Below are 26,126 nucleotides of genomic sequence, written 5' to 3'. Positions count from 1 at the left end.
GTTATATTTGCACCCTGGACCAAGGTGCCTGGTGGTTGAGCACCGACCTGAACATTGAAATAACGGTATAAATTTGATAAGCTACGAGTGCACGTTGGACACTAACTTTCTTATGTATATAGCGCCTACTCTCCCCGACAAGGCGCTGAAGCGCTTTGCAGACGGTTGGGGAATGGCTTCTCGTGCACGAGGGACCCCAGGTGCACTTTTCACACCTGTGCATTGTTTGCGTTGGTGCAATGGCAGGCGGCCTCGACTGCACACGATCCGTGCGTTCTCTGCACCAGCCACCTCTAGGATATTCAACTACTAAATAAATGCAGAGAGAGACACCTAAAAACCGCTCTGACGACGGGGCGAGGCTTCTACCGCAACGTGTTAATCCCTAAACACTTCAACACCAGCCAATACTGAAGGTGCTTTTTTCTTCCTTTATTTTTTTGTGCCCCGAAGTGATTGGCTATTTTATTTTCTCTTCAATTTGGAAAACGTTTTCACATAATAGCAAAATATGGGGGAAACATAGGTAGGGGTGTGGGAGGAAGACAACCATCCCAGATCCGTGGGCTGCCCTGGCAGACCACCCCAATGTCCTTTAGGCTCCTCTGATGGGCGGCTGTGCTCGTGTTCAGGCTGAGGTGCCCCGACGGAACTGCACTGAACGCGGTTCAGGTGCCCCGGATACCCCCTTCAGGGCCAGGGACTGAGGGCAGGAAGTGGGTTAGTAGTTGGGGGGTGGGGGGCTCAGCGGGAAATCTGTCTGCAGCCTGGATTGGGAGGCTGGCCAGTGTTGTTGCGTTGCCTAATAATATCCTCACTCTTCGTTGTGAAACAGCTCACAACAGTATCTGTTAACAGAGCAGACAGACACGCACCGGCGGGGCTGGGGAGGGGGCGGCCTGCCGGCAGGACCCTCTATCTGCCCCCAGTCCTAGGGTCTTCGTGTTCTGCTGCTCGGCGTGGGTGCTGTTATACATGCTATACCTTCCAGGACGTTTTACACAAATCTATACGGACTTTAAACCATACTGCACCCTGCACAGAGTGCGATGTGCATTTATCAGCAGTGGTGTCCGGGGGTGACTGAGAAAAACAAGCAGCGCCAGAGAAATACCTTCCAGGACATTTTACACAAATATATGGACTTTAAACCATACTGCACCCTGCGCAGAGTGCGATGTGCATTTATCAGCGGTGACTGAGAAAAACAAGCCACGCCAGAGAAATGAAAGTCGCGTCAGCCATTCTTTAAGATAAACGTGGTAATACAAGAATAAAGTGCTTAGTGGCTAATTAAGAGACACTGTCTCCCGTCGCCAGTAAAAGATCCAATCCCGGTGGGCGTGGCCTAAAGAGGACAGGGTGGCAACCAGGAGGGACTTAAAACCCTCCAGTACAATCAACGATCTATGTGCAGCATAATTAATGACGAGAAACAACGCACGCCAATACAAATTGCAGGCGGAGCTGAGACACGAGTTCTGGAATCTTATAAATTCCAAGTAGCCCTCGCATGGCGAGAGCGCCGCATGCGTGCTGCTAACGTCAGGCGAGACCTAAACACACTACACTCATGGGTACCTATTAGCATTAAACCACTAAAACATGTTAACATATGCCTGTATTTTAAGGAAATCTCATCCTGTTTTTTAACTCTCCATGCTGTGTATCTGCTCAGTTGTTGCTTGTAATTCTTGAAAGACATCATGAAGAGACCGACAAAAGCACAATTTTTGGTGTTTTGCCGCTTTTAAAACTTAATACAGACAGGTAACACATTATTTTCTGTCTGTATTTATCTGTAAAAATCAGCATAAACGGAAAAATGGAAACCTTAATCATAAATCTAGTAATACAATCAGTGGTTTAAATGGAAATATTGAAGTGCAGGTACTCGCTATTTAGAGCACCTGTTTGCTCATGAAAAGTGCGGGTACTTTCCCATGAAATGCATTGTAGAGGTGTTAAGAAGTGCAGGTACTCTGTCTTGGAAGTTAAAGAAGTGACAGTACCTGCCTATTTTAGCACAGAATAAAACAGATATGGGTCCTTCTCAAATCAACCAAAAAAAAAGGCAATGGCTAAAGACAAAAATGTTTTTGGTCTCAAAAAGTACACATTACCATAGTATTCCCTCACACTACTTTGTGTGTGGATGTTATCCTGGTGAAAGGGCAGTATGCTATAACTCATAGTGAAGTACGTCAATGGCTGAAGTGGGCTGGCACATTGCCCATTGATGCATGCTGGAGTGGGTGAAGGAAAAAGGTGAATTGCACAATCACAGACTAATGGATGAAGACGGATAGAAAATCCCTGTAAATAACTATATTATACATACTTTTTGTATAATCAAAAGGTCATGGATAACATAGCCATAAAAAACCAATTGGTCTGGCTGCCTTTTGCTTTTGAGAAGAAGGTACGAAAGAAAAAAGACAAGAAAGAAGGGAAGAAACAAAGGAAGGTAAAAAAAAATGAAAAGGGAAGAAAAAAGAAAGAGAGAAAGAAGGCAAAAAGAAAGAAAGTAAAAGGAAAGAACAAAAAGGCAAAAAAGACAAGAAGAAAAGAAAGAAAAAGGAAGAATGAAAGAAGGAAAGAGAAAGCAAGAAGGGAAGATAGAAACAAAAATGACAGAAGGAAAAAGGAAAAAATGGGCTAAAAGGCAAAAAAGTAAACAAGAAGGAAAGAAAGCAGAGTAAAGGGTAAAAAAGCAAGAAAGAGAGAGAAAGAAAGAAGTAAGGCAAGATGACAAAAAGTAAGAAAAAAGGAGAAAAGGCAAAAAGAAAAAAACAGCAAGAAAAAAATGAAAGAAGGCAAGAAAGAACAGAAGGAGGAAAGGATGAAAGAAGAAAAGAAGACAAAAAAGAAGGAAGAAAGAAGGCAAAAAGAAAGAAGGATGAAAGAAAGAAGGAAAGAAGGCAATAAAGAAAAAAGAAGGAAAAAAGTAAGCAAATGAAAAAAGGAAAGATAGAAAGGAAAAAGGAAAGAAGTAAGGAAAGAGGGTTCAGAGTATAAAATATTAGATACTAAAACCCAAATCATTTTTAATATTGGTGGGGGGTGGAGTTTGGGGGAGTTTAATATAGCGCGAACTCCATCGGAAGGTATCAAAGCACTTTACATGAGCACCAGTTGTGTTACAGACAGACACATTCACATTAATAAAAGTGTTACAAGTGCGCTTCAAATTATACATGATAAAGTTTGTTGTCTTCCGGGGCAAAGTTTATTTGAAGAACCATTGGTAATCTCGAGTCCAGGAGCATAATATGGTATGCTGTGAAAAAGCAATAGTCAGATAAAGCCGATGCCAAAAGTAATTTACAACACATTGGCAGGATACAAGACCTGACAAAGCTGGAATATGCCCTGTACTCACTTCTAAGGTGTCCTATCTCATCAGGCCACCTTACTGAAATGGCAATGCCAATAGATCACGCATATGCAAGAGCTATTGGCTTTGCAAATGTGTTTTAGCCATGTTGTCCTCCAGCATGGCTGCTGTTCAGCATGGCTAAAAGTTAGTGGCGTAGAGGAGAGTGGCGTAGAGTTGAGTAGTGTAGTGGAGCAATGTGGCATATAGTGGAGTGGCGTAGAGTGTAGTGTAGTAGAGTGCTGTACACTGCAATAGAGTAGATTGGAATAGAATAGACAGTCTTAGAGTTTCCTCGAGTGGAGTGTCATACAGTGAAGTGGAGTGGAGTAGAGTGACATGGCGTAGAGTGGAGGGCCGTAGAATGGCACAGAGTGCAGTAGAGTGGAATGGCATAAAGTGGCATCAAGTGGAGTAGAGTGTGTAAAGTGGAGTGCCAAAGTGGAGCGGAGTGGAATGGTGTAGAGTGATGTGTCGTAGAGTGGAGGGGTGTAGAGTGGCATAAAGTAGAGTAGAGTGTCGTAGAGTGACACAGAGTGGTGGGCGTAGAGAACAATGTTGTTGAGTGGTGTAGAGTGGAGTGGTGTAGAGTGGAGTGGCGTAGAGTGGAGTGGCGTAGAGTGGCATAGAGTGAAGTGGCATAGAGTGGAGTGGCATAGAGTGGAGTGGCGTAAAAGTGGAGTCTCAATGAGTAGAGTGGCGTAGAGGAGAGTGGATTGGAGTTGTGTAGAGTGAAGTGGCATAGAATTGTCAGAGTGGAGGGCGTACAGTGGAGTATGCATTGTATGGTAGCGCACTGCCATTACAGCGAACACATTTTTTATTGAAATGAGCAGTACATTTACACAGACATATAATGTCGGACCGGACCCGTTTTGCAGGGTTATTACCAAACCTTTTGCCTTCTTCCTCCTTTTTTTCTGACCTATTTTTGTTGACTCTATGATTCTGCTAACCAGTGATAAAGTGCATATACTCTCCGTCTAGATTGTATTGGTGATGGCATATTTGATTTACTAGTAAGTCCCTAGTAAAGTGCACCAGGGGTGCCCTGGGCCTGTAAATCAAATGCTACTAGTGGGCCTGCAGCACTGATTGTGCCACCTTCATAAGTAGCCCTGCAAACATGTCTCAGATCTGCCACTGCAGTGTCGAAGTGCAGTTTTAAACTGCTATTTCGACTTGACAAGTGCACCTCCTTGCCAGGCCCAAACCTTCCCTTTCATTACATGCATGGCACCCCTAAGGTAGGCCCATGGCCATGGTGCAGTGTATTTAAAAGGCAGGGCATGTACTGGTGTGCTTTACATGTCCTAATAGCGTAATACTGCTAATTTTGTTTCTCACTATTGCAAGGCCTATCTCTCACATAGGGTAAGATGGGGATTGCCTTGAAATATCTTTTAAGTATAATTTCCTATTGGGAGCAGATAGAGATATGGAGTTTGAAGTCTCTGAACTCACAATTTAAAAACAACTTTTGGTGAAGTTGGTTTTTAAATAGATTTTTAAAAAGGGTGGTGGGTGGACGATGCCGTGATTCACGCTCAATGAGACAGGACTCGAACTCTGTGTTCGGCACGTTCCTTATAGGTGGCTACACCCAAGAGCCACCAAGTTGAGAGAATTTGTTATGGGTTTGGGAAAGGTGTGTGCCTGGTATATTCATATAGTAGTAATTGGGTTAAGAAATCCCAAAGTCCAAAATGCTTTTTAAATCATATTATTCTGTATCTATTTCATTTCAAACGCAATGGGTAACTAAAGAACATGTTTGAAAATGCAACTTTCAGAAAGTGGGGATTTTCTTGCTTAACCATGCCTGTCTGTAGAATACACGTCTGGGATGGCTGACAGTTGGGCTCTTGTGCATTCACTCTAAACAGTCGCACAAAGGGAGCTGAGGTGTGTCTTGCATATCCTTATGGGCCATCGGCAGGCTGGTGGACCTTCCTGAGCTAGAGTGGTGGGAAGAGTTATCACGGACACCTTTGACAGGGCTGTGTCTGTCCTCACGCAAAGCTGTATCCACCCCCCTGTAGTGTGTCTGGAGCCAGGTCAGTGAAAGGCAGGGTCTTGTGCACTACAAAAACTTTCCTTGAAGTGTGCCTACTTCAAAGGCAGAAAGGTGTATAAACTATTGAAACTCTGACATTCCAAAATCAGAACACTTGTGGACTGACAATATTCTGCCGGGAAGAAGAGCTGGAGAACTGTCGGGAGGGACTTCCACTTTACTGTTTGTTTAGCTGTGTTGGCCTGCTGGTTTGCTGCGTCTGTCCTGCGAGTGAAAGGACTGCACTTTGCTTTCTGTATCCTCCTTCCAAGGTTCTCCAAGGACTTGAGTTGAACTTGCCTCCTGTTAAGAAGTCTCAGGGCCACCAAAGACTTCACCTGCCAGTGCCTGGGCTCTTCTAGTGAGAGTCCTGACTTGACAAGTGGTGCCAAATCGAGTTTCTGGGCCCTTGGAACTGTAACCTGGTGATCTTAAGGAGAAAATCCACACATCAACTCCCAACACTTGTTTTATCGAAACACCACTATAAAAGAACAATGCATCGCAGCTGCCTGCCTCGAAGCGTGGTCCCTGCTCGACGCATTGCGCACGGCTTTCACCTCAGGCCACAACTTGCCTCCGTAGCACATCAGAAAAATTGCTGCAGCATCAGTTTCGAGCACCCTGTCACAGGCGTCTGTGGCACTCACTCCGACTCCAATGCAACGCCTGCTTTGGAGCAGTAGAATCAACGCAGCGCCTGCTTCGCAGCTGTGGAATCGACACTGCGCCTGCTTTTCAGCTGTGGAATCAAACCAGTGCCTGCCTCACCGGTGTCGCTTCAAAGCAGCGCATCTGGATTTTTGGCGCTTCGTATCTGGGCGTCAATTCTTCATCAACGCCGCACCGCAATAAGGAACCGGGCCGCAAGTCCGGAAACCGATGCAGCACCTCCCCTGCCAAAGTAAGGAAGTAACGCATCATCTGCCGTGCCAGTAAGGAACCAACGGATCATCTCCCCTGCCTATCAGAAAGAAACCGGCGGATCACCTCCACTGCCAGTAAGGAACCGACGCACTGTTTGCTTTCCGGCTCCCCTTGCATCCCTCCTTGCACCGTCTTTGATTTCTGACGCATCTTAGATACTTTGTGCTACAAATGAACGCATCCATTTACTTCTAGGGACTAAGCTTGCTTAATCTTTTACACGGGATATCTTGACTTGTGTATGATGGATTTTTGTTGTTTTGGTCTTTTTTTATTCAGTTACATATTGGCTATTTTTCTAAACTGGTGTGGACTCCTGGGGGGAGGTGAGTGTGTGTGTTTTTTTACACATTGTCTTAAAGATAAGCCTGATTGCTTGTGCCAAGCTACCAAGAGGGTGAGGAGGGGTTCTTACCTGTGCGACACCCTGACTAGAGTGAGGGTCCCTACTTGGACAAGGTGCAAACCACTGCCAACTAGACACCCCATCGCTAACAAACGGTTTTACTAACAAAACTATACAGCACACAATTGATAATGGGGAGAAATCAGTATCACCTAGTGTATTGATTTGTTTTAACCCTATTCAAATATTTGGGTCCACCACACTTCAGAATGTGCTTCATTTGTTCTTTCCTAATTCCGATATATACTGAAAAATTTGTACAGTACATTTACAGGCATATACATTTTGTTGAGTGCTAGAAAAAAACAAATAACACCCTACAGCCTTTTAACATTCCTGTACCCAACAAGACTATTACACAAGTCCACTCACTTTGCAATGGAGAAAGAAAAGTAAACACCAAGCTCCCTGAAAGCCGGAGCCTAACATATGACTTCTATCTTAGAATGCACAGCAAATGTGACAAGATAAAAACAAAATGTAAAGGCTTGTTTGTTGCTCATTTACTTCTGAACATCAGCATGGTTATTTGGGAGGTGCTTCAACACCCCCCACTCCCTCCTTCCAGTGCCTAAAGCATGGATGTGAAATTGAGGAAGAGGGATTTTTAAGTTAAGTTATGCTATTAGTAAAGAGCACTGACCAAAATAAACAAGCTCGTAGACACCAAGTGTACGCAATGAGTTGGGGTACCACGCGGGTGGATGGCGTCCCCCCACTTATTTTACCAGGAGCTCGATAACAGGAGCAAATGGAGCCACACATTCACTCTTTGGCCTCTCTGGGGCGAGATCGGAGCCCATTCAGAACGCTGCTCACACGCTGGCTTCTCTGATACAATCGCACTTAAGGGGTGAGCGAGGGGAGGCAATGAGTCTGATGGTGCAAGCCACCTTTCATGATGTCACTTCCGGTCGTGACGTCAGCGTCCCCCCACTTCTTTTTAGGTCTCGCCTGACCCAGCGCATGCGCTGCTCTGGCGAGACTTTTGGAGAGGGCTCCAAAAAGTGCTACCAGGCCAGCCTAAAGCTACAGTGCATGGGCACGCGTGCCGTGCTTGACCCCGATTACTTTCGCGGCCGCTTTGATGTTTGATCGCGATCACTTTCGCGGCCACACGGCCATTTGGAATAGCCAATAGGTCTCGCTTTTGGGACCTTATAAGTATTTAGTTATGCAACTGTTGCATGGCTAAACACTTATAAGGTCCCAAAGGCGAGACCTATTGGCTATGCCAATGCTTGTTTAGGACATGTGCCCTGTTCCCAAGGAAGCTTTCAGAATGTCCCACAGAAGTATTTAGCACCCAGACAGCTGTTCTGTTTGGTAGGCTTCGACCTAAACAAGAATAACACTGGCACTGAAGGAAACTAGTTAGTGTGTAGATGTGCTCCATGTGAAAGAGCAGAATGCACACTCAAAGTAAAGTCAACCAGTGACTTAAGTAGCCTGGCCCATTGCACCCTGTAAACAGCAAAAAGTGGGTGGCACAACAGACCAACGGATGAAGAGAGGTGGCTGAAACCACCTTCAAGTAAGTATATTAGGTATTGCCTAACGCAAGAATTGAAAACAGCCTTCGTCAAGCTGCTCACGTCTAGCAAAATACTCTTGAAATAATCGCTTGCTTTATATAAATAAATTACATCCGTACCTCCGAGTTGGAAATTCAAAATAATATCTGAAAATGCGTAGCTCCCCTGAAAAGGTCCTGCTAGTAACAATTAGCGCTTTCTGCTGCTGCAACAGTAAACGAGTTTGTGCGTCCACAGTCACTCACCGGGCGAGCTTCCTTGCAGCCTGTGTTGGGAACGACTAGGTGGTTCTGCTGAAGTGTACACAGAGGGGTCTCTAAGGCAGTCAGCGAACGTCAAGCAGGTTGTGTCCTCTACTGAAAACAAAACGTACATTTATGAACGTATTTGTTCTGTTCAGTACCATTTACAACAATAATCATAAAATAAACGGATCATAAGAAATTAATATGATATTGTTGAATCGTATCCCTTAATAACTTGAAATGAACAAACGAAATATTTCCCGAAACTCGGAAAGTACTTACAAATAGTAAAAGAGACAGAACTTTGTCTATAGCCTTCCTGTGTGGCATATTCAGTATTACATTACGGTCCGAATGCACCATTCCAAGATGGCTACTCCACTCACGACATTGGGTTAGTCGTTCCCTGATCTTCCGGATGACACTCATTCAGCGCCTGCGCATTGAAGTCGGCGGAGAGCTATCGGCGCAGAGCGGAAGTGACGCTTTCCTTTCTGCTCGTGGACCGCCACCATGGTGAGTCGAACTGCGATCTGCTCTGGGGCAAAAGTGGTTGTAAGAAGACTGGGTGGTGGCTAGGAAGAAAGACGGGGGTCGCGGTAACGTTTGCGGTGCAACTCGTGTGTTTTGAGGCGAGGCAGAGCTGTGTAGCTTAGGTGAATGGCAGGACAACCACATATCCGATTCGTGCAGCCCGGGCGCTGGCCTCCGTGGACGTCCACGCGCCGGCGAAAAACTAGTTTCACAGCTGTGAGATTAGTGTACGCTTTGTAGTGAGTTCTTTTAGTGGTAACATCCGCTTAATTTGAAGAAAGAATACGTGACAAGCAGATGCAGGTTGAAAAATGTAATTAAGTTTGTAGGAAAATAAGGAGCCCACAACATGCGCAGCCAAACCGCCAGCAGTGTCTCAACTGAAGACGCAGCCACACATTAAAAGCACATAGGTTTCAAAACGCAAAGAACGTGCACGTGAAAATCATAAATAGGACATGCACCTGAAGATCATTCAAGTAAACATTTCACTTGTGAAAGATCTCGAGGCCGCTCACGAGAGAACGTCATAACACACAGCTCAATCAATCAAAGCATTTATATAGCGCACTACTCACCCAGAGGGTCTCAAGGCGCTGGGGGAGGGGGGGGGGTCCGCTACTGCTCGAACAGCCAGGTTTTGAGTTGCTTCCTGAAGGCGAGAGTGGGACATGTACTTTGAAAGTACCATACAAGACGCATTCAAATAAATGGGTGCTCTGAATTACTTTGTAGTGGTATTTTTCAACGTGTAATGGTTTAATACACTTATACCAGTTGGGCATCAAACACCTTCCCTCAATCCCGCCCTTATTCGTTATGATGTACAGTTTAAAATCCGACAGCTTGACCTCTGCAGCTTGGCTTCTGAACCTTGGCCTATGACCCAGGTCCCTCTGATTAATTTTGCAGTCAAGTGATGCAAATATTTCATTGTTTTAACGAAGAGCTGAAGGTGGGTTCAACTTGTAATGCTGCAATATCCTCCTTTTAGAGTTCACTGGCAAGTGGAAGTATCTACAGCTAATTTAACCCCCCTTAATTAAGGAAACCGTTTAAAGGACTGCTAGTTAATTGAGCCCACAAACACAATGTAAATATTGCCAAAAGAGGAGTCAAGCCTATGGTATTTTCCGGTGGGCAATGTCACACGTATATTGCTGTTTTATGGCTTTAACGTAAATTATGGTGGAACTATTCTAAATTGTGCTTGAAAATCATAACTCGACGCCGCTGCTGCAAATAACTAACGCCTGCGTCCTTCCCTCTTGATCACAGTATTCATAGTTTAGTCCATGCACTCTGCAACTGGATCTATGGTAGCGGTGACATTTGAAGTGGTCGAATACATTTGTGCCAACGGGATTGCCCAATTTCCTACATTTTTTTCATGTGATAAGAGTAGACCCAAACTTGTCCCATCCACGTTTTTTCCTACGTAAAAACAGCTCAGGTAACTTGCTATCAAGTTAAAGAGAAATGATCTACCTACCCTATGTGCAATAAGGAAATCGTGGTAATGACCAAGATAAACTAAATATTTGATTACCTTTGCACATTCGGCTTTTTGGGCGGCTATTGTATAAAATACAATTTTGGACTCGTAGAGGTCCCAAAATAATTCTTATGGTGTTTACAATTTCATGGTGTAATTTTTGACATCCTATAGGATTTATGCAGCGTCTCCGTTGTCGTAGGTGTCAGGTTATTGGTGCCAGTGCGAGTGAGGAGAGGGCGACCAATGGAAAAAATGTAAAGTCGTAACTTGGTGCGCATACAAAAAAAAATAATTACCGCCCCGCCCCCCATGCAAATGATTAAAAATTGGTTTGAGTCAATCGAATGTGTGAAACCTCGTAACACCCCCATGTTTACATGTGAAAAATGAACCCCCTCAGTAACCCAGCACATTTTTAGCCTATGGAATAACTAGGTTTGTTAGGCATATAAGCGTAACTTAAGCTTTTTAGGTGGTGCTTTGCCTAGCACTCGGTATACGATGCACACACTGGCCCATCTAACTCGTTCACTGCTTTTTTTGCTTGCAGTCTTTCTTTCCCCTCAAGATATATTTTCCCTGAACTTGAGTTTGTACCCTCGTCCTGTGAATGGTGACCCATTACTTGCCCTTATGTTTTCACTGTTGAAATACCTTTAAGTACATCTATAGCTGAACTTGTGTAACAAACCTCACATTCTTTTTCATGACTCATTAGTTCTTACTTTTTTCACAGGTTTTCAAGCGTTATGTACAGGTTGGCCGGGTTGCCTTCATCTCCTTCGGCCCACATGCAGGGAAGCTGGTTGCAATTGTTGACGTAATTGACCAAAACAGGGTACGTGTATTGCCATCATATTCCACAAGTTAAATACCCAGCTGGCTGTAATTTTTTAAGTAGCCCTTAGTAAAACTGTTATACCTGATTGCTAGCACAGCAGAAGTCATTTTCATGTCATGGATGTAGCTAGCCCTCTGAGGGACAATGGAACGCTGTAAAACGTTGACGTTTTCTGTACTCCACCGTGGCTCAAATAAAAGATGTGGAGTTATGGTTAGCTTATGTTTATAGTTATGCATTTTAGGGAGTTATTTAAAGCGAGGTATGTCTGGTTTACTGAAATTGTTCCCGATGCAGATTGCCCAATGTTGATAACGTTTCGCGTTAGCTCTGCTATTTTTCTGCATTGTCATTTACCTCTGTTATATGTGTACCCACTGTAGGGATCTGTGTTTGACCTTATGAGTTCAGGCTCGGATCTTAGTGGGTCTTTTCCCAAAACTACAGTTTAGCGTGCACCTTCATTCTCCTGGCGCTGAAGTCAAACATGTTGTTTCCCCCTTTGTGTTTTTGCCCAACACAACTTTATGACTGAGATTTTACCAAAATTATTTAGCAGGAAAAGTTAAGGCTTTATTTATTATTGCAGGCACTGGTGGATGGACCTTGCAGTGGCGTCAAAAGGCAGGCTATGCCCTTCAAGTGCATGCAGCTTACTGACTTTGTGCTCAAGTTCCCCCACAGGTAAGTCATTAATACAGATTACAGGTGTGTGGAATTTAATAAAATGTCTACTTGTCCATGGGACAGGTTGCGTCATAAATCTACTTGTCCTTTTTGTACCATGAAATGCAGCCACAATTTATGGCAGCAATCTCATTATATAAGAGCTGATATAGCCTCTCTGATTATGCCAGGGCTCATACCATAGTCTTGTTTGAATACTAGCAATTCCCTTATGTTGCCGCGTTTCCGCAGATCACATACTGGCGCTGAAGGTAGAAGTAAGCAATAGTTCCAGGTTTGGAATGCCCTTTTGCGTCTGTGCAAACCTACTAACTTGCATCTTTTAAGGATTTTCACCAACTCTTCTCTAATCATTTCCCACAATGTAAGAGGTTTGAAATTTACCCCTGACAATGACAGACGTAAAACATCTTACAGGGTAAGGAAAAAAGTGGTTGGAGGTATAGTGAACTTGCAAACACTCAGATTTTCGCATGAGCAAATCTACACATGCACATTTGCTCAGCTAAAATGCAGTTCACAGATATTTATTAGGAGTACTACTTCTCGGCCTATTTCTGTAAATTCTTGTGAATCCACAAAAGCCGTATATCTGCATTCAATGCTAGGACATAAACCATGGGTGCACGTTTGAGACATTCTTTAATAATCGGGTTCCTACTTAAGTCTGGTGGTAACTGTGACCTTTTGGGTTTATTAAAATTTTCTTACTCCCCCCCCCCCCTTCCTTTCACTATGAGTGATCATATTCTGCTCTTTCACAAGGGGTGGATCGTCACAGTAGTTTTGTTTATATGTGCTTTTTGACACCAAAAACATTTTTTGCTTTTTCTAATGTTTGTTATAATGGTGAGTGCCCAGCAGCTCCCACACTAATGAGGTTTTACCAAAACCTTGACAAAACCAAAAGGCTGACGACCAGTTTCATACCTACTGGTTTTGCTAATGTGTGCTTATTTTTAGGTTTCCCATAATCTTATTGAAACAGGTTGCACTGATTTTTCCATTATGAATATTTTTGAGAAATAAAAGTATACATCAACACATTTTTACTAAATGATGCTGCACGGAAATGGTACCTAAAATTTTACAGTAGTCTAGTAAAATGTTTTCCTACTTGTATTTTTGATGAATAGTTTGAAAGAAAAGAATCATCAATCTTGCTTTCAAGCTTCTGACAATATTTGCATCTAATCAGAGCGTTTATTTAAAAACGTGTACACTTTTATACTGGGACCACTTTCAGCAGTGCAATCTGAGCTTACAACATTTTCTTAGAGCGTTCACCCTAATTATAAAGGCTTTGCCGTAATGGACCATAAATACAAGTTAGAACAGCATTAACACATGGACACAAATATTACCTTAACTGCAGACAATGCCCTCCCCTGATCCATAATGTGGTACTGTAAACTGGCAGCCAAAGTGTTTGTGCTGTAGGGGGTTGGACTTAACTTGTCCCAGGGACAAAATACACACAAACGTGTTGCCCTTGACCCCCAACAATATGTCCTGGGGCTGTAGGAATTCCACATCCCTGAATCAGATTATCTCCAATTTGATTGTTTTCTTTGAGTGGCTCTGTAGAATAGTATATTCATTACGTTAGTACAATGTTCACTTTCTCCCATGCCGAGTTGCTGTGTACCGTTATGTTTTTGCCATTGGATTGCTTTTCAATCGCAGTCTCCTGAATCCTGAACTATAACTAAGGCTTCCTGATTTCCTTTTTTACTGATATATATATATATATATTTTTTTTTTTTTTAACCAATAAATAGACAACAAACCATTTATTTTACGGTCTGTATTTATTTTTAAATGTGGATAAAAACGGAAATTGGGTTGTTTCTGAGTGATTCTATATGCTGTCAATCATCACGGGCAGGACAATAGCTGTGTGGATTGACAGGCAAGGGGATTTAAAAAGTATAAAGATTTAGTAAAGAGCCTTAAACCGCAGTAGATTTGCACAACCTTAATACTAAATTTACATATTTTCTTACAAGTGTATATTTTACCATCTGAGTGTGTATTTATCATTAAAACATGTCGGGTACGAGTGCACGTTAACTGGTTAAATGCAGAAATATACTTGTTTGATCTTCGTTTTTTCACAAAACCTAAAATAAATATTGATAAATACAGGTAAAATTAGGAAAAAATAAATATGGATAAATACAGACTGAAATGACAAATATAAATACAATAAAACCGGGAGCCCTAACTATAACCTGGTCTATCGCTGTGTTTTTGATTTTTGTAAACCTGTTGGCTTTCGAAAACCACTTTTCACTGATGCTTGCTGAATCAGATTTGTTTTGCATGTCTGCATTGGAGCAATACTAAACAGCACTCATTCAAAGCAGAATGCTTTGTCACTCTGTGTAAACTGAGGAACTATTTTTAATCTTCTGTAAAAGCTGTCATCTTTATAGCCATGCTCAACCTCCTCTGAAGCCCTTGTTAGAATGTTTAAGGTCCTATTCCAGATTATTTTATAGTTTGTGAATTCCTAGCCAAGACTTAAGTAGATCAGCTCTTCTTTTATACTCCATTTCCAAAATATATTCTTAAAAGGCCAGGTGTTGGCAGGAGCATAAAGACCAATTTGTTGTAACAGTCACGCAGGAACAGACTTGGAAAACTGTGAACAAGCAAGTTTCTAATATAATTATGTGGGAAATTAACACCCACAAAGTAGCCTAAGGTTTACCTTGTTTTCTGCCGCACAGCAAATTAAAGGATTTAATCTGAGGTGTCTCCAAGATTGTCTTGAGCTGTCGGCTAAATATATTTTTACAAAGGGTGTAGTAAAATGTATTTCAAAATAACATCTGTTCTTTTTTTCTCGTTGCAGCGCTCGTCAGAAGTTTGTAAGACGTGCCTGGGAGAAAGAAAATGTAAATGAAAAATGGTCTCAAACAAGATGGGCAAAGAAGATCGATGCCAGAGATAAGGTATCTTTTTCTAAAATGCTCTTGACGTAATTTATGTATAGGTTTTTGTAAGGTGCTTTTCTAGTCTCTTCTAAGTGCCTTCAAGCGGTACAAATGAGTGATAGACTCATTGTGCTACTGAACGCGAGGCAATTGTCAGGTTATACCCATTGGGCCTTAATTAGGAAATGCCTTGATAGTGAACCTTTCAATTATTGGGCATACAGAACGCACTGCAATCTCTGCCTACACTTGAGAAGACTTGACGTTGAGTCTCGGAAAAGCAATGGTTTTAGTGACCACTCAGCAGACAACAAGCTGTACTTGGCAACTCCACACATTTCCTGTAATGGGTTGTGTGAAGGCTGTTTTCTGAGGTAGGTAATGAAGGGGTCTCTGTCTCAAAATATGGAATGATAGCATACCAGGTACCACAGGCTAAGGTGATCGTTTTATTCAGACATCCAGATCTTGGTCTGGTTACATCTTGCTGTCAATCTGATCCGTGAAAGTAGCAGTGCAGACACTGATGGATAGGCACTGAAACACATGTGGAACTGAAGTTGTGTGTTCTGGACCTACAAGTGGTCCATTGTTGAAGCGAGGTGAGTTGTACCGAATTGTGTTATTATACGTCTGGAGAAAGGTTGCTAGAGGCCACCCACGGTAATTTGCGCAGTAGGGATGGAAAACTTAAATACACCAGCCGAATTTTTTTTTCGTTTTTCGCCTGAACACATGCGGTATCAGCAAAATCCATTTCTAAACAAACAAAAAATCTTAAGCGGGCCCATTCATTACAATTACATGGTTTTGAGAATGCAAAAAGAACAATTGATGGACAGAATGCAGAACAATGTCATACGTTCACCCCAGTACAAAGATCTGGGCCTAAATTCATTGTTTTTTTGCTCGCCATGCCATTCCAGTTTGGACCCAGCCATATGCAAATCAGTCTTGACCCTGCGCCCAATGGTAAAAGTCCAGCCCGAACTGCCAGGCCAGGTCCTCCCTGGACTGGAAACAAGCATCCTAGGACCAGTTTCTGGATTTTGCCCCTCAGGCATGATAGCTTGACTCCAGTGGCATGGAGAGCACGGGACCCACGTCTGGGCATACCCGTCCCTCTCGGGCTGACAAAGGCACCGGATCGAGACTGATTTGCATATAGCTGTGTCTGAACTGGGATGGCAAAGTGAGCTAAAGAATGATGGATTCAACCCAGATCTGTGACTGAGGGTGAGTGTTTGAAAAGTTTCAGTACTCAGTCCATCTCCTTGTGTTTGCTTTGTTCGCCCTAATTGGCAGGGTATGCCCAGACGTTTGTCCCTTGCTCATTGTGCCACTTGATTCAAGCTAAATTGGTCCGTGACTCATTTGAGAACTAGATTCCAATTTATCTAGTCTGTGTTGTGTATAAATATCAACACTAGCATTTAATCCCATGTAGAAACCACTGTTATTATACAATCAAAAATATATTATAAATGCATACACGAGAGTGGAAAACTAAACCAAAAGCGCACCAAAGAAACCACTTCAATTGAAGTCTATTTATTCCATATGTTAGACTTAAATCACATTCTATATTTTTGATAACAGGTTGCATGAAAGAGGAAAGCAGGGGAGATAATGCGTGCTCATGTAGGGTGGGTGAAAATGAAGATCACAGGTTGAGGAGTACACAATTAAGATAATTTTCAATAGCAAACTGGTAAGGAAGACCAGTGTAGAGAGACTGTCCAATGTAGAAAATATATTTTTAAACGGGGTGTTACGGGGTGTCAAAGTATCTTTATGCTAATAAAGTTTTGCAGTGATGAATTTGCACAAAATGTGCTAGAAACGTAATTTGTTTTTGATTTGGTATGTCCAGTTATGTGCCAATCCATAAATGGGAAAGGGGGCTTAGTGTTATTTCAAGTTTTGAATAGATCGTTTGGGGGTGGTGGGGCACAGATGCATAGGAGGGCAGTTGGAGTATCATCAGTAATAACTTTGGCACAGTTCAATTAATCTGCATTGAATTTGGGGGCTAGCAAAATAAGACCATTAAAAGCTAGGAAAGCCCTGTAACTAACCCCATGCTTCGCTGCTCACAGCCGAATATGATTGAGCCCATGGCCTGGCTGAAGAAACTGCACAGAATAGATACATGGAAGGCCATGCGCCTTGGCGGTTGTGGCCATGGTGGTTTAAACACTAAGCCTGGCCCTGTCCTGCAACCAACACCCTGCAGGCCATAGCCTAAGACTGTGTATAACATGGGGTGGGCAGCAACCACAGGTTGGGAGAAAGACATGGTGGCTGGTGCGAGTTATGGCGTGTTGTGCACTACCAAAGGCATATGTTGAAAATAAAGTAAATCGCCAAAACCAATCCGTGGGGAGTTAGCGCCACACAATTCGAGCCACACTGCATGCACAATTGCCATATGTACAGAGACCAATTCCAAGTCTGGAACAGCACAGCGTCATGGTGGGTAACGCGAGTTATGGTGTGTTGTGTGCGTTGCTAACCATAAGTGAATTTCAGTGGGTTGACAATTGAGCCAGAACATCGCTCAGTTTGTGTGTGTACATAACATATATTCTCAAATTAGAAAGCATGATTGGAGATTACTTTTCTTCTGCTTTAAACCCCTAGATGTTGAGAGTATTCTTAACCTCCTAATATGAGGTATTTTGCTTTACTCCAAATCTGATTATATGCTGTAGAAGCCCTTTAACAAATTTCCATTGTTTTTCACACGAAAGGCGGTTATAGCTGTTATGGGCGGCATGCAAAGAATGGTTACCCGTTTTTGTAAAAGGTGTATTTTTCTCTTATCAGAAAGCCAAGATGACAGATTTTGACCGCTATCGCGTCATGAAGGCCAAGAGAATGGTAAGTAACTTTGTTGCTAAACTTAAATCCACCTGCGCATTCACTAATATTGTTATAGTGCAGTTTCTTCAAATTAGTGTTATTAATGGCCAGAGACAGTTAATTTAATATTATAGTGTATACTTAGTGAGAGTTGTATTGTCTGTCACTAGGAGACAAACCTTTGGAAACCCAGGTGAACATACCCGTCTTGTAGCCACAAGTAGGAGAGTGGGGAACGAGCAGGCTATTGTCTCTTAGTAGGTGTAACTCTTAAACGAGGTGATCTGTGCATATAACCAACACAACCCAGTTATGCAAATAAATGGTTATTGTGCATCCCATAGCACTCCCTACCATCAGTAACTGAGGAAATGTGCAAGCAATGTTCTATAGTGTAAACCCAGCTCACCAAAACACAGGTCAGTAAAACTGACTACACACCTTCCCCAAAGCCGAATCACTTGACTTGGGTGAAATGTTTAACGTCCTACCTAGACTACCAAAGATAATGAAAGCAGATTGTGCAGCTATACAATCACTAATTCAGTTCCGCCACTATGTGTGATGTTAGTCCTGTACAAAGTACATACTCTTGAGAGCAGCAGCGCTTTATTAGTTTGCAAATTCACTTTCCTCTTGAAAACCATTACTACTTCCCCCATATGGTGAGGGTATCCATTTGTACATCGCGCCTGGTTATATCCAAGGACATACAAACACTTGACTTGAGCCATGTTTTTTTACTTGCAGATTCAGCATCAGCGGACACGTGGTTCCCAATTTTAACTTGGCATACCATCTGAACATTGAGTTTAAATTAAGGGTGGGTGGATACGCGGGGTGGCACTCCAGAGGTAAATTAAAAACAAGCATTGGCATAGCCAATAGGTCTCGCCTTTAGGACCTTATAAGTGTTTAGCCATGCAAAACAGTTGCATAACTAAATACTTATAAGGTCCCAAAAGCGACACCTATTTTCTATGCAAAGCGCCGTGGGGCCACGAAAGTGATCCCGATTAAACATCAAAGCTACCATGAAAGTAATCGCGGTAAAGCGCGGCGCGCACATGCACTGTAGCTCTAGGCTGGTCTGGTAGCACTTTTTGGAGCCCTCTCAATAAGTCTCGCCAGACCAGCGCATGCGCTGGGTCAGGCGAGACCTAAAAACTCAGTGGAGCTCCGCTCCAGTCCCACTCCCAAGTAAAAAAGATGGAAAAATACTTACCTGCTCTCTGGCATCTCCCGGCTGCTCTCCTCCTTGGCGCTGGTCGCAAAACCCTACGTTTTGTCTTGCGTGGACTGCTCATCTGCAGTCCACCCAATACATAAAACGTAGGGTTTAGCATCGAGGAGGACAGGCCAGAGACACCAAAGAGCAGGTAAGTGGGGTTTCTAAAAAAAAAAATGGGGCCATGGCGCAGGGACTAACTCCAATCAGCGTCTGAGTTTTGCCTGAAGTCCGCGTTCCCAACGGAGCGTGGGGTTGGCAAAACTCCGCTGGCGGAGCAGTGTCCTCCGCCTGGGGTTGGCTTAAATGCAACAGGGTTTTAGTTTGGAGGCATGTTTCCATAGTACTCAAACTACAAGAGTAGAGGAGCACAGTTTTTAAGAGTATTCAGTTCCGTAGAACATTAATGTCTCATCTCCCAGACCACACTTGGAGAGAAAAACACTTGAGTTGAAAAGAAACATTTTCTTATGTTGAATCTGTATTTTCTTTCTTTTTTGTTTTATTTGACAATCTTCTTCACATAACATGTTAAAGGTACAGCCTACGTGTTTTGTTCCATGCTCGGGGGACTTTTTCAGGGCGAAGCATAATGTAAATTTTTCAAATTCGATGAGAGAGAAAAAGCTTCACTATCTCAAAACTCTGTATCCATAATTGTTCAGCTCACATTCAAAATCGCGCTGGGAAGATAGTTTTATATTTCTTATTGTGCTCTTGTATACAATCTTAAATGTTCGACAACATTGTTTTTCTGGTTAAAGTTGTCCCAAAATACTCTGTGACCATTTGCATTTGAAGTGCCGCACATCCCTTTTCATTATACAGATGACTATTACTGCCAGAATGGGCTGAAATTCAGCCATTCTGTATAATTTGATTGGCACTCAAGTAATTCGATAAAGACTGAATGATACGTATGGACTGACCGCTCTTATGTAAATGGTCAGAGTATTAAGGCCGACTTTAACCAGAAATACAATTTTGTTAAACGTTTAAGATTGTAAACAAGAACAGCACGTTAAGAAATGTACATTATCTTGGTGCGATTTTTGTCAGCTGAACAGTTATGGATACACCAGTTTTGAGATAGTGACACTTTCTCATTGAATTTGAATAATTTACATCTGTTTTGTCCTGAAGAAGTCCCCTGAGTTTGGAACGAAACGCGTAGGCTGTATCTTTTAACATATGTTATGTGAAGATTGTCAAATAAAACAAAAGAAAAGACAGATTCAACATATGACATTTTGTTTCTTTTCAACTTGAGAAGTGTTTTTGATCTCTCATAATGTGTTATGTGAGATATGAGACATTAATGTTCTGCAGAACCGCATACTCGTGAAACTGTGCTCCTCTGGTCTTGTAGTTTGAATTTTACTTGTCCAGGTTTTTCTTAATGGTTGACCTAAAGAGTGAGCATAGATTAATACTCAAGGAAATAAGTGTGCGGCGAGTATATATCACAACAGTTTCTTTATTAATACATTTCCATATTACACCCGGTTGTATTTTAGTTGGTAAAATGGCTTTTCCTATTAAGCGTTATTTTTTGTAACACAGTTGATTTTTGATTTTAGTTTGTGGTCTTATTGTTCACTGATGCATTCTAACTTGACAAAACATTTGTTTTGCAGAGGAACAAAATCATCAAAGCTGAAGTCAAGAAACTCCAAAAGGAAGCTTCCAAAAAGCCAGAGTAAATTGATTGGTTCATTAAAGAGTTCTTTAATATACTTTTGAGTGTCTTTTCTTTTACCTAGTGTGAAATTTGGGAGCTAGGCACTCCAATAAGGATGTGAAGGGACAACATCAGGCACAATGGCAAAATGTTGTGTGGAATGTGTAAAGTAACACTTAATTTTTCATTACTAGTCACAAAAATTGGCATGAAAAAAGTGTCAACGAGAAAAGTGAAACTATTTAATATCAGAAAGCTTGGTATGCTTACTGAAAAAAGTAGGACTGCTTCTTTAAAAACACAGCAACAGGGACTTAACCTAGTTCAGCAGTATGGGTAAGCTGGCATTCAAGTAATGGGAATGAGGTTGCTTTGATCTCAAATCTTTTGAGAACTCTTTGCAGTCTGTCCTTTCTTGTTAGCACTAAAGTTATGTTATTCATAATTTGCTCTTACCACTGTTGCTCCATTATGTCCTGCCTACTAGACAGTAGAATGCACTGCTGTCTTTTCCCGAGATGTATCAACTTACAGACTGATTTAAACTCACTCATTGGTAGACTTCCTTCCTCTCGTTTGTTCCTCCCCGGAGGGTAGGCACGTTTCTGTGTTCTTACACTTCTTTTTCAGGCTCTACTTTTTGTTTAAGTGCTCCACAAGAGTGCGTATGTTACAGCTTTCTCCCTAGTGTTTATCTTCCCCCCTCTGCGGTCACCACAGCCCTGTTCTTCCCGCCCCTCTTTGATGATGTTGCCCTCATGTGCTTCCCCCACCCACATTGCTTTCTCGCCTGTGTGCTTCTTCCCCTCCCAGCTCCAGGTTGTGCTTTCTTGCTAGTTTGCTTTTCTCGCCCGTCCTCCACATTGGTGTCCCTCTTCACTGTTTGTTCCCCCGTCCCCCTTTGCTGCCTGTTTGTGTTACTTGTTACTTTCAAACGTTTTACCTTTTATTTGCCAATCTGAGTTAGACTGGCAAACGGGGAAAAAAGCAGCCATGTCATTTTGTTGGCTCGTGCGCTGTGTAGGCGAACAAAATGTAATGGGCTTTTTTATTTAGCTATATTGCACAGCATCGGTTATGTACAGCATGGCTTAAATGTATTAACAAGTCAGTAGGTCTCAAAGGCGAAATATATTGCTTTGTCAAGCCTTATTTAATTTGATAGCTAATTAAATTCAAATGTATAGCGTTCACTGATCTCGCCATGCCCAAATGCAGGTTCTCTTCATTTCTTCTGAGGAAGCACAAGTGGATAGAGTGCTAAATTCTTCGTAGGTACTTGAGAGTAGCCATTCAGGTTTAGGCTTCCAAGTATTGACAATTTACCTAGATATTTAATCAAAAATGGAAAAGTGAAAACATAGACGATTTGCTGAACAGGTTGTATTAGGGGCCTTGTTGCATCCTTGTATTTCTTTTAACTGACTAGGGGAGTGATATAGCATATTAAATGTGGTGCCGTGGTTAATCCCTGTTTTGCAGATATTTGACAAAGCTTGTGTTTGGGCATCAGTTTTAGCCTTAGTTGTATGTTCAGGATTGACTCCTGAAAAATAAATGCCCTCTGTGGCCTACCATGTTTTTGCCATTGAGACAAATATCTGGTATGGTACTGTCCCTCAAGGTACAAAGCAGCTTCAAAACGATTGGTTTCTTGATGTTTTTTGTATTTTCTTTTTGGTATATCTGGGTCTTTAGTGTCCTGCAATAAAAAATCCTTAACCTATATTTAGACATGCATAGAAGGGGTATTAGCTCTTAATCCATTAGACTGCTCAGCTCTCCTTTACATTTTGCTTCTGTCCACCTTAGCATTCTGCCTCGGCGTTTTTACGTGTTGTGCTGTTCAGAGGAAGGGATTTCTGTGGTAGGAATGTTCTGTAGAATGTATTGGTACTAGTTGAGTATTCAGATGTCCATTGGTTTCAGATGCACTTTTTGCTGCTGCATACTCGTAGCCCAAATCTTTTTTGAAATTGGGTGAAGCAGGAAAGGAGAGTCTTGAGTCCTTAACGGTCTAATGCTCAGTTTCTGGCTAGGCCATGGGTGGAGGTCGTGGGGGTGCATGTGGCACCAGAAGCAAGTCGGATTAGTGCAGGTATTTTGGACAAAATGTCAGTATAAACAGAGATGTAGCCATGTTGATCACAGGCCTAAGCACAAGATGGTGCTCGGAGGCGGAGTGTGATCAGTGTTGGGATGTGAACATGCGATAAGAGATGCACATCACGGTGTAGAAAACATGGGACAGTCCTATTTTAAGACATTGCCTAGTAGCGAGTGGAGCTCTTGAGGTACTGCATCTGTCCTTTGGTGAAACACTTATGATTGCTCTTCAGACACTTGTGTATTACAGAAGCGTATCAACTTTTATTGCAGAATTCCTATTACATTGTATTCATCAAGTTTTTAAGGGAGGTAATATCTGCTCCATTGGTCTTATAAACGGCTGGAGAACCTCTTGAACCTATGTGGAAGCAGTATGGTGTGCTGTTTTTAAGAGCGAACACAATGCTTGAGGATTCTTTGTAAGAAAGACTTCAAATATTTGCCTTGACCTTTTTATTGGAACCTGCTGAAGCTTGAAAATAAAATGACTTGAAAAAGCTTGCATAGCAGTTATGGGAAGAAAAACAGGGTGGTGCAGGATATACATTGTAGCAAAAGGTCTGCAGAAACTGTTAAGTTGGTGCAGTAGGAATAGTGATCTCTACGTGCAATTACAAGTGTTCCCACGATCACATATTGCAAGGCTTGTTGGTACAGAGAGCCAGAAGTTTCAAGAAAAGCTAGTTAACCAAAAATGTTGGGAAAAGTAGTACGTTTGCTAAGCAGGTACTGGTAACCTCATTAGATTTCAAGAATTGCCTTTGAGCGGTGATGAACATGTTAGTGTGTATTTGGTCAATGGTAAAGAAGGGAGGATGATTAATAAACCAAATGAACATCCTCCAAAGGGGTTTGTGTGCTTTCCGAGTAGGTGTTAAGTTATGCACTAATCGTATAATGTGATGGACAAAACTGTCCAATGTTCCAGATGTGACCGAACTTCAATCAACAGTTTTATGGTTAAATGTGTCGACTGAGAGCTATTGATGGAGCAGGAGCTGCCAAAATAGTCTTGTTAGGGCTGTTATGGAGGCATGCTCTAGGTCAGTGTTTCCTGAACTTTTTCGACCCGCTTCTCTCGATCTGTTGTGTTGGCCGCTGCTCCCCACTATGCTTCTTTTTTGGGGGGCGGCAGCAATTGGGGGTAAGCCCAGCCTCAGCAGTACTTCCATTTTATTCTGAAAAGAATTGGGTTGAAGCTGATAAAGGTCTTGTAATCATATGCGCAGGGTGTTTCATATTACTGAGGTGGCGCCTCTAATAAAATATTCCCAGTTATACTTCTGTGCCCATGCCTTTTTTGAGAACTTTCAAACTTTTTTTGATCCCACTTACAGTACTAGATAGCACCTTTATGCATGTAGGCCCCATTGCCAAAGTGTTCTGCGTTTGAATATTTGCATGCACTTCCGTTTCTGCCCATGTCTCATACGTGCCAACACACCTATCTCTGCAGTGTGATTCGCTATTTTTTAAAACCAAATACAGCTTTATTTTAGCTGTCTCCTCCCTAAAATTGCCTCTAATTCGATGCAAGTGAAATAAATTCTTCTTTATTGTTTTTAAATGTACCTTTTTCTTCCAAATGGCAGTATGCAGTGTATGGTGTTTTACTTCCCTGTGCTCATGGACAGAGCAGGTCTAGAAGGGTAAGTTACTTACCTGTAATCCTAGTTCTCTTCCAGGGGTATCCTCATCAAAGTCATAAGCACTGAATATTCCCGCCCATGTGCGGGGACCCCGGAAATAATAAAATTATATATGTAAAAAGCATACATATATACAGCTCTGTATATGTATAAACATATATCATTTTTTCCAAGCAAATGCAGCTCCCATAAAAGGCTAGGCAATGTAAATATACACATCCAATAACATATATATATATATATATATATATATATATATATATATATATATATATATATATATATATATATATATATATATATATGGTATAACAATACACCTAAATCTTTTTTTTTTTTTTTTTTTTAATGAGGTAAACACTCATGAGAAAGCAAAAAATAAAGAGAACAAACTGTGGAAAAACACAGATGTACAACACATTGCCAGCCTGCAGGCTGCATTGCAATATAATACCATAGAGACTAAAAAGCCCTGTACAGGTAAAAACTGGCATCGTGCCTTTAAGGCAGCCCTGACTTCCATATCCCATCATGCCTCAGTGGTGACAGTTAGGTCAGTTGTTCTTTGCGGGACCGTAGTCCTAAACACAAAGATATATCCTTTCCATAATGAATAATACACTTCTTCTCATTTGCCTGGGGAGGTGGGTGGGTTGCTTATGACTTTGATGAGGATACCCCTGGAAGAGAACTAGGATTACAGGTAAGTAACTTACCCTTCTCTTCCAGGGGATCCTCATCAATAGTCATAAGCACTGAATAGAGTAGCAAGCTCCCCTTCCAGCTGCAGGCAAATGAAACTAAGGTTGTATCACCCATGGAGAAAGAGAATCATGAAAATGATTATGCATGGAACAGATTCCTCAAGGAGGCTTGTCCTACTTGAGTGTCTGCTCTGGTGTCCGAATCCAGACAATAATGCCTGGTAAAAGTGTGGACAGATCTCCAAGTAGCTGCCTTGCAGATCTCGGAGAGTGGGACATTATTGAGAAAAGCCGCGGTAGCCGCTTTTCCTCTTGTCGAATGCGCTTTAGGGCGCGCCCCCAATGGTTTCTGAGCCAGTTGGTAGGCCAATGTAATACTTGAAACAATCCACCTAGCAATGGAACGTTTGGATGCAGCAAAGCCCATACGGACAACCCCATAGTTCACAAACAATTGATCAGATTTCCTGACATTCTTAGTCCTATCTAGGTAGAATTTTAGGACCCTTTTGACATCTAGAGAATGCAACGCCCTCTCTGCCGGAGAGGAGGGGTTGGGAAAAAAGGTTGGTAAGGAGATGGCTTGGTTTACATGAAACTCCGATACCACCTTGGGTAGGAACGAAGGATGAGTTCTCATCACCACCCTATTTAGATGAAAAATTGTGTAGGGTTCTTTAGAACAGAGGGCCTGTATCTCACTGACCCTCCGTGCTGAAGTGATGGCTATTAAAAATGCTGTCTTCCATGTGAGGTGCTGTAGGGTAGCCTTATGAATAGGTTCAAAAGGCGAACCCATGAGCTTCGACAGAACCAAGTTTAGCTCCCAGGAAGGAGAGGGAG

At 42.2% G+C, this 26,126-nt stretch overlaps 2 protein-coding genes across 8 annotated transcripts in view; one reads left to right on the top strand and one right to left on the bottom strand.

The window, feature by feature from the left end:
* Window positions 1-9,024, bottom strand: part of ANAPC13 (anaphase promoting complex subunit 13) — a 35,938-nt gene extending 26,914 nt beyond the window's left edge. For 2 of the 6 annotated variants that reach the window (XM_085630623.1, XM_085630624.1), the window contains exons 1-2: window positions 8,828-8,964; window positions 8,546-8,656 (exon numbers count right to left, since the gene is read on the bottom strand). The gene's annotated coding sequence lies outside the window, so the exon portion shown is untranslated. Of the gene's footprint in view, window positions 1-8,419; window positions 8,657-8,827 lie in introns of those variants that run through there. The other 4 variants (XM_085630622.1, XM_085630621.1, XR_014970012.1 and 1 more) reach the window with 3 other exon arrangements.
* LOC146789020 (large ribosomal subunit protein eL14-like) overlaps window positions 1-20,876 on the top strand; it is a 200,670-nt gene extending 179,794 nt beyond the window's left edge. Inside the window, exons 1-6 of one of the 2 annotated variants that reach the window (XM_085630620.1) lie at window positions 8,935-9,061; window positions 11,314-11,415; window positions 12,008-12,102; window positions 14,966-15,065; window positions 17,877-17,930; window positions 20,778-20,876. In XM_085630620.1, the coding sequence (XP_085486746.1) occupies window positions 9,059-9,061; window positions 11,314-11,415; window positions 12,008-12,102; window positions 14,966-15,065; window positions 17,877-17,930; window positions 20,778-20,843 (420 nt within the window). In that variant the 5' untranslated portion in view covers window positions 8,935-9,058 and the 3' untranslated portion in view covers window positions 20,844-20,876. Of the gene's footprint in view, window positions 1-8,934; window positions 9,062-11,313; window positions 11,416-12,007; window positions 12,103-14,965; window positions 15,066-17,876; window positions 17,931-20,777 lie in introns of those variants that run through there. The other variant, XM_085630619.1, reaches the window with a different exon arrangement.
* Window positions 20,877-26,126: the final 5,250 nt, after the last annotated feature.

Source organism: Triturus cristatus, chromosome 10 (genome assembly GCF_964204655.1).
Source record: "Triturus cristatus chromosome 10, aTriCri1.1, whole genome shotgun sequence".
Classification (NCBI taxonomy): domain Eukaryota; kingdom Metazoa; phylum Chordata; class Amphibia; order Caudata; family Salamandridae; genus Triturus; species Triturus cristatus.
The sequence above is the reverse complement of the archived record's forward strand: the minus strand, read 5'-3'. Positions and strand labels throughout refer to the sequence as shown.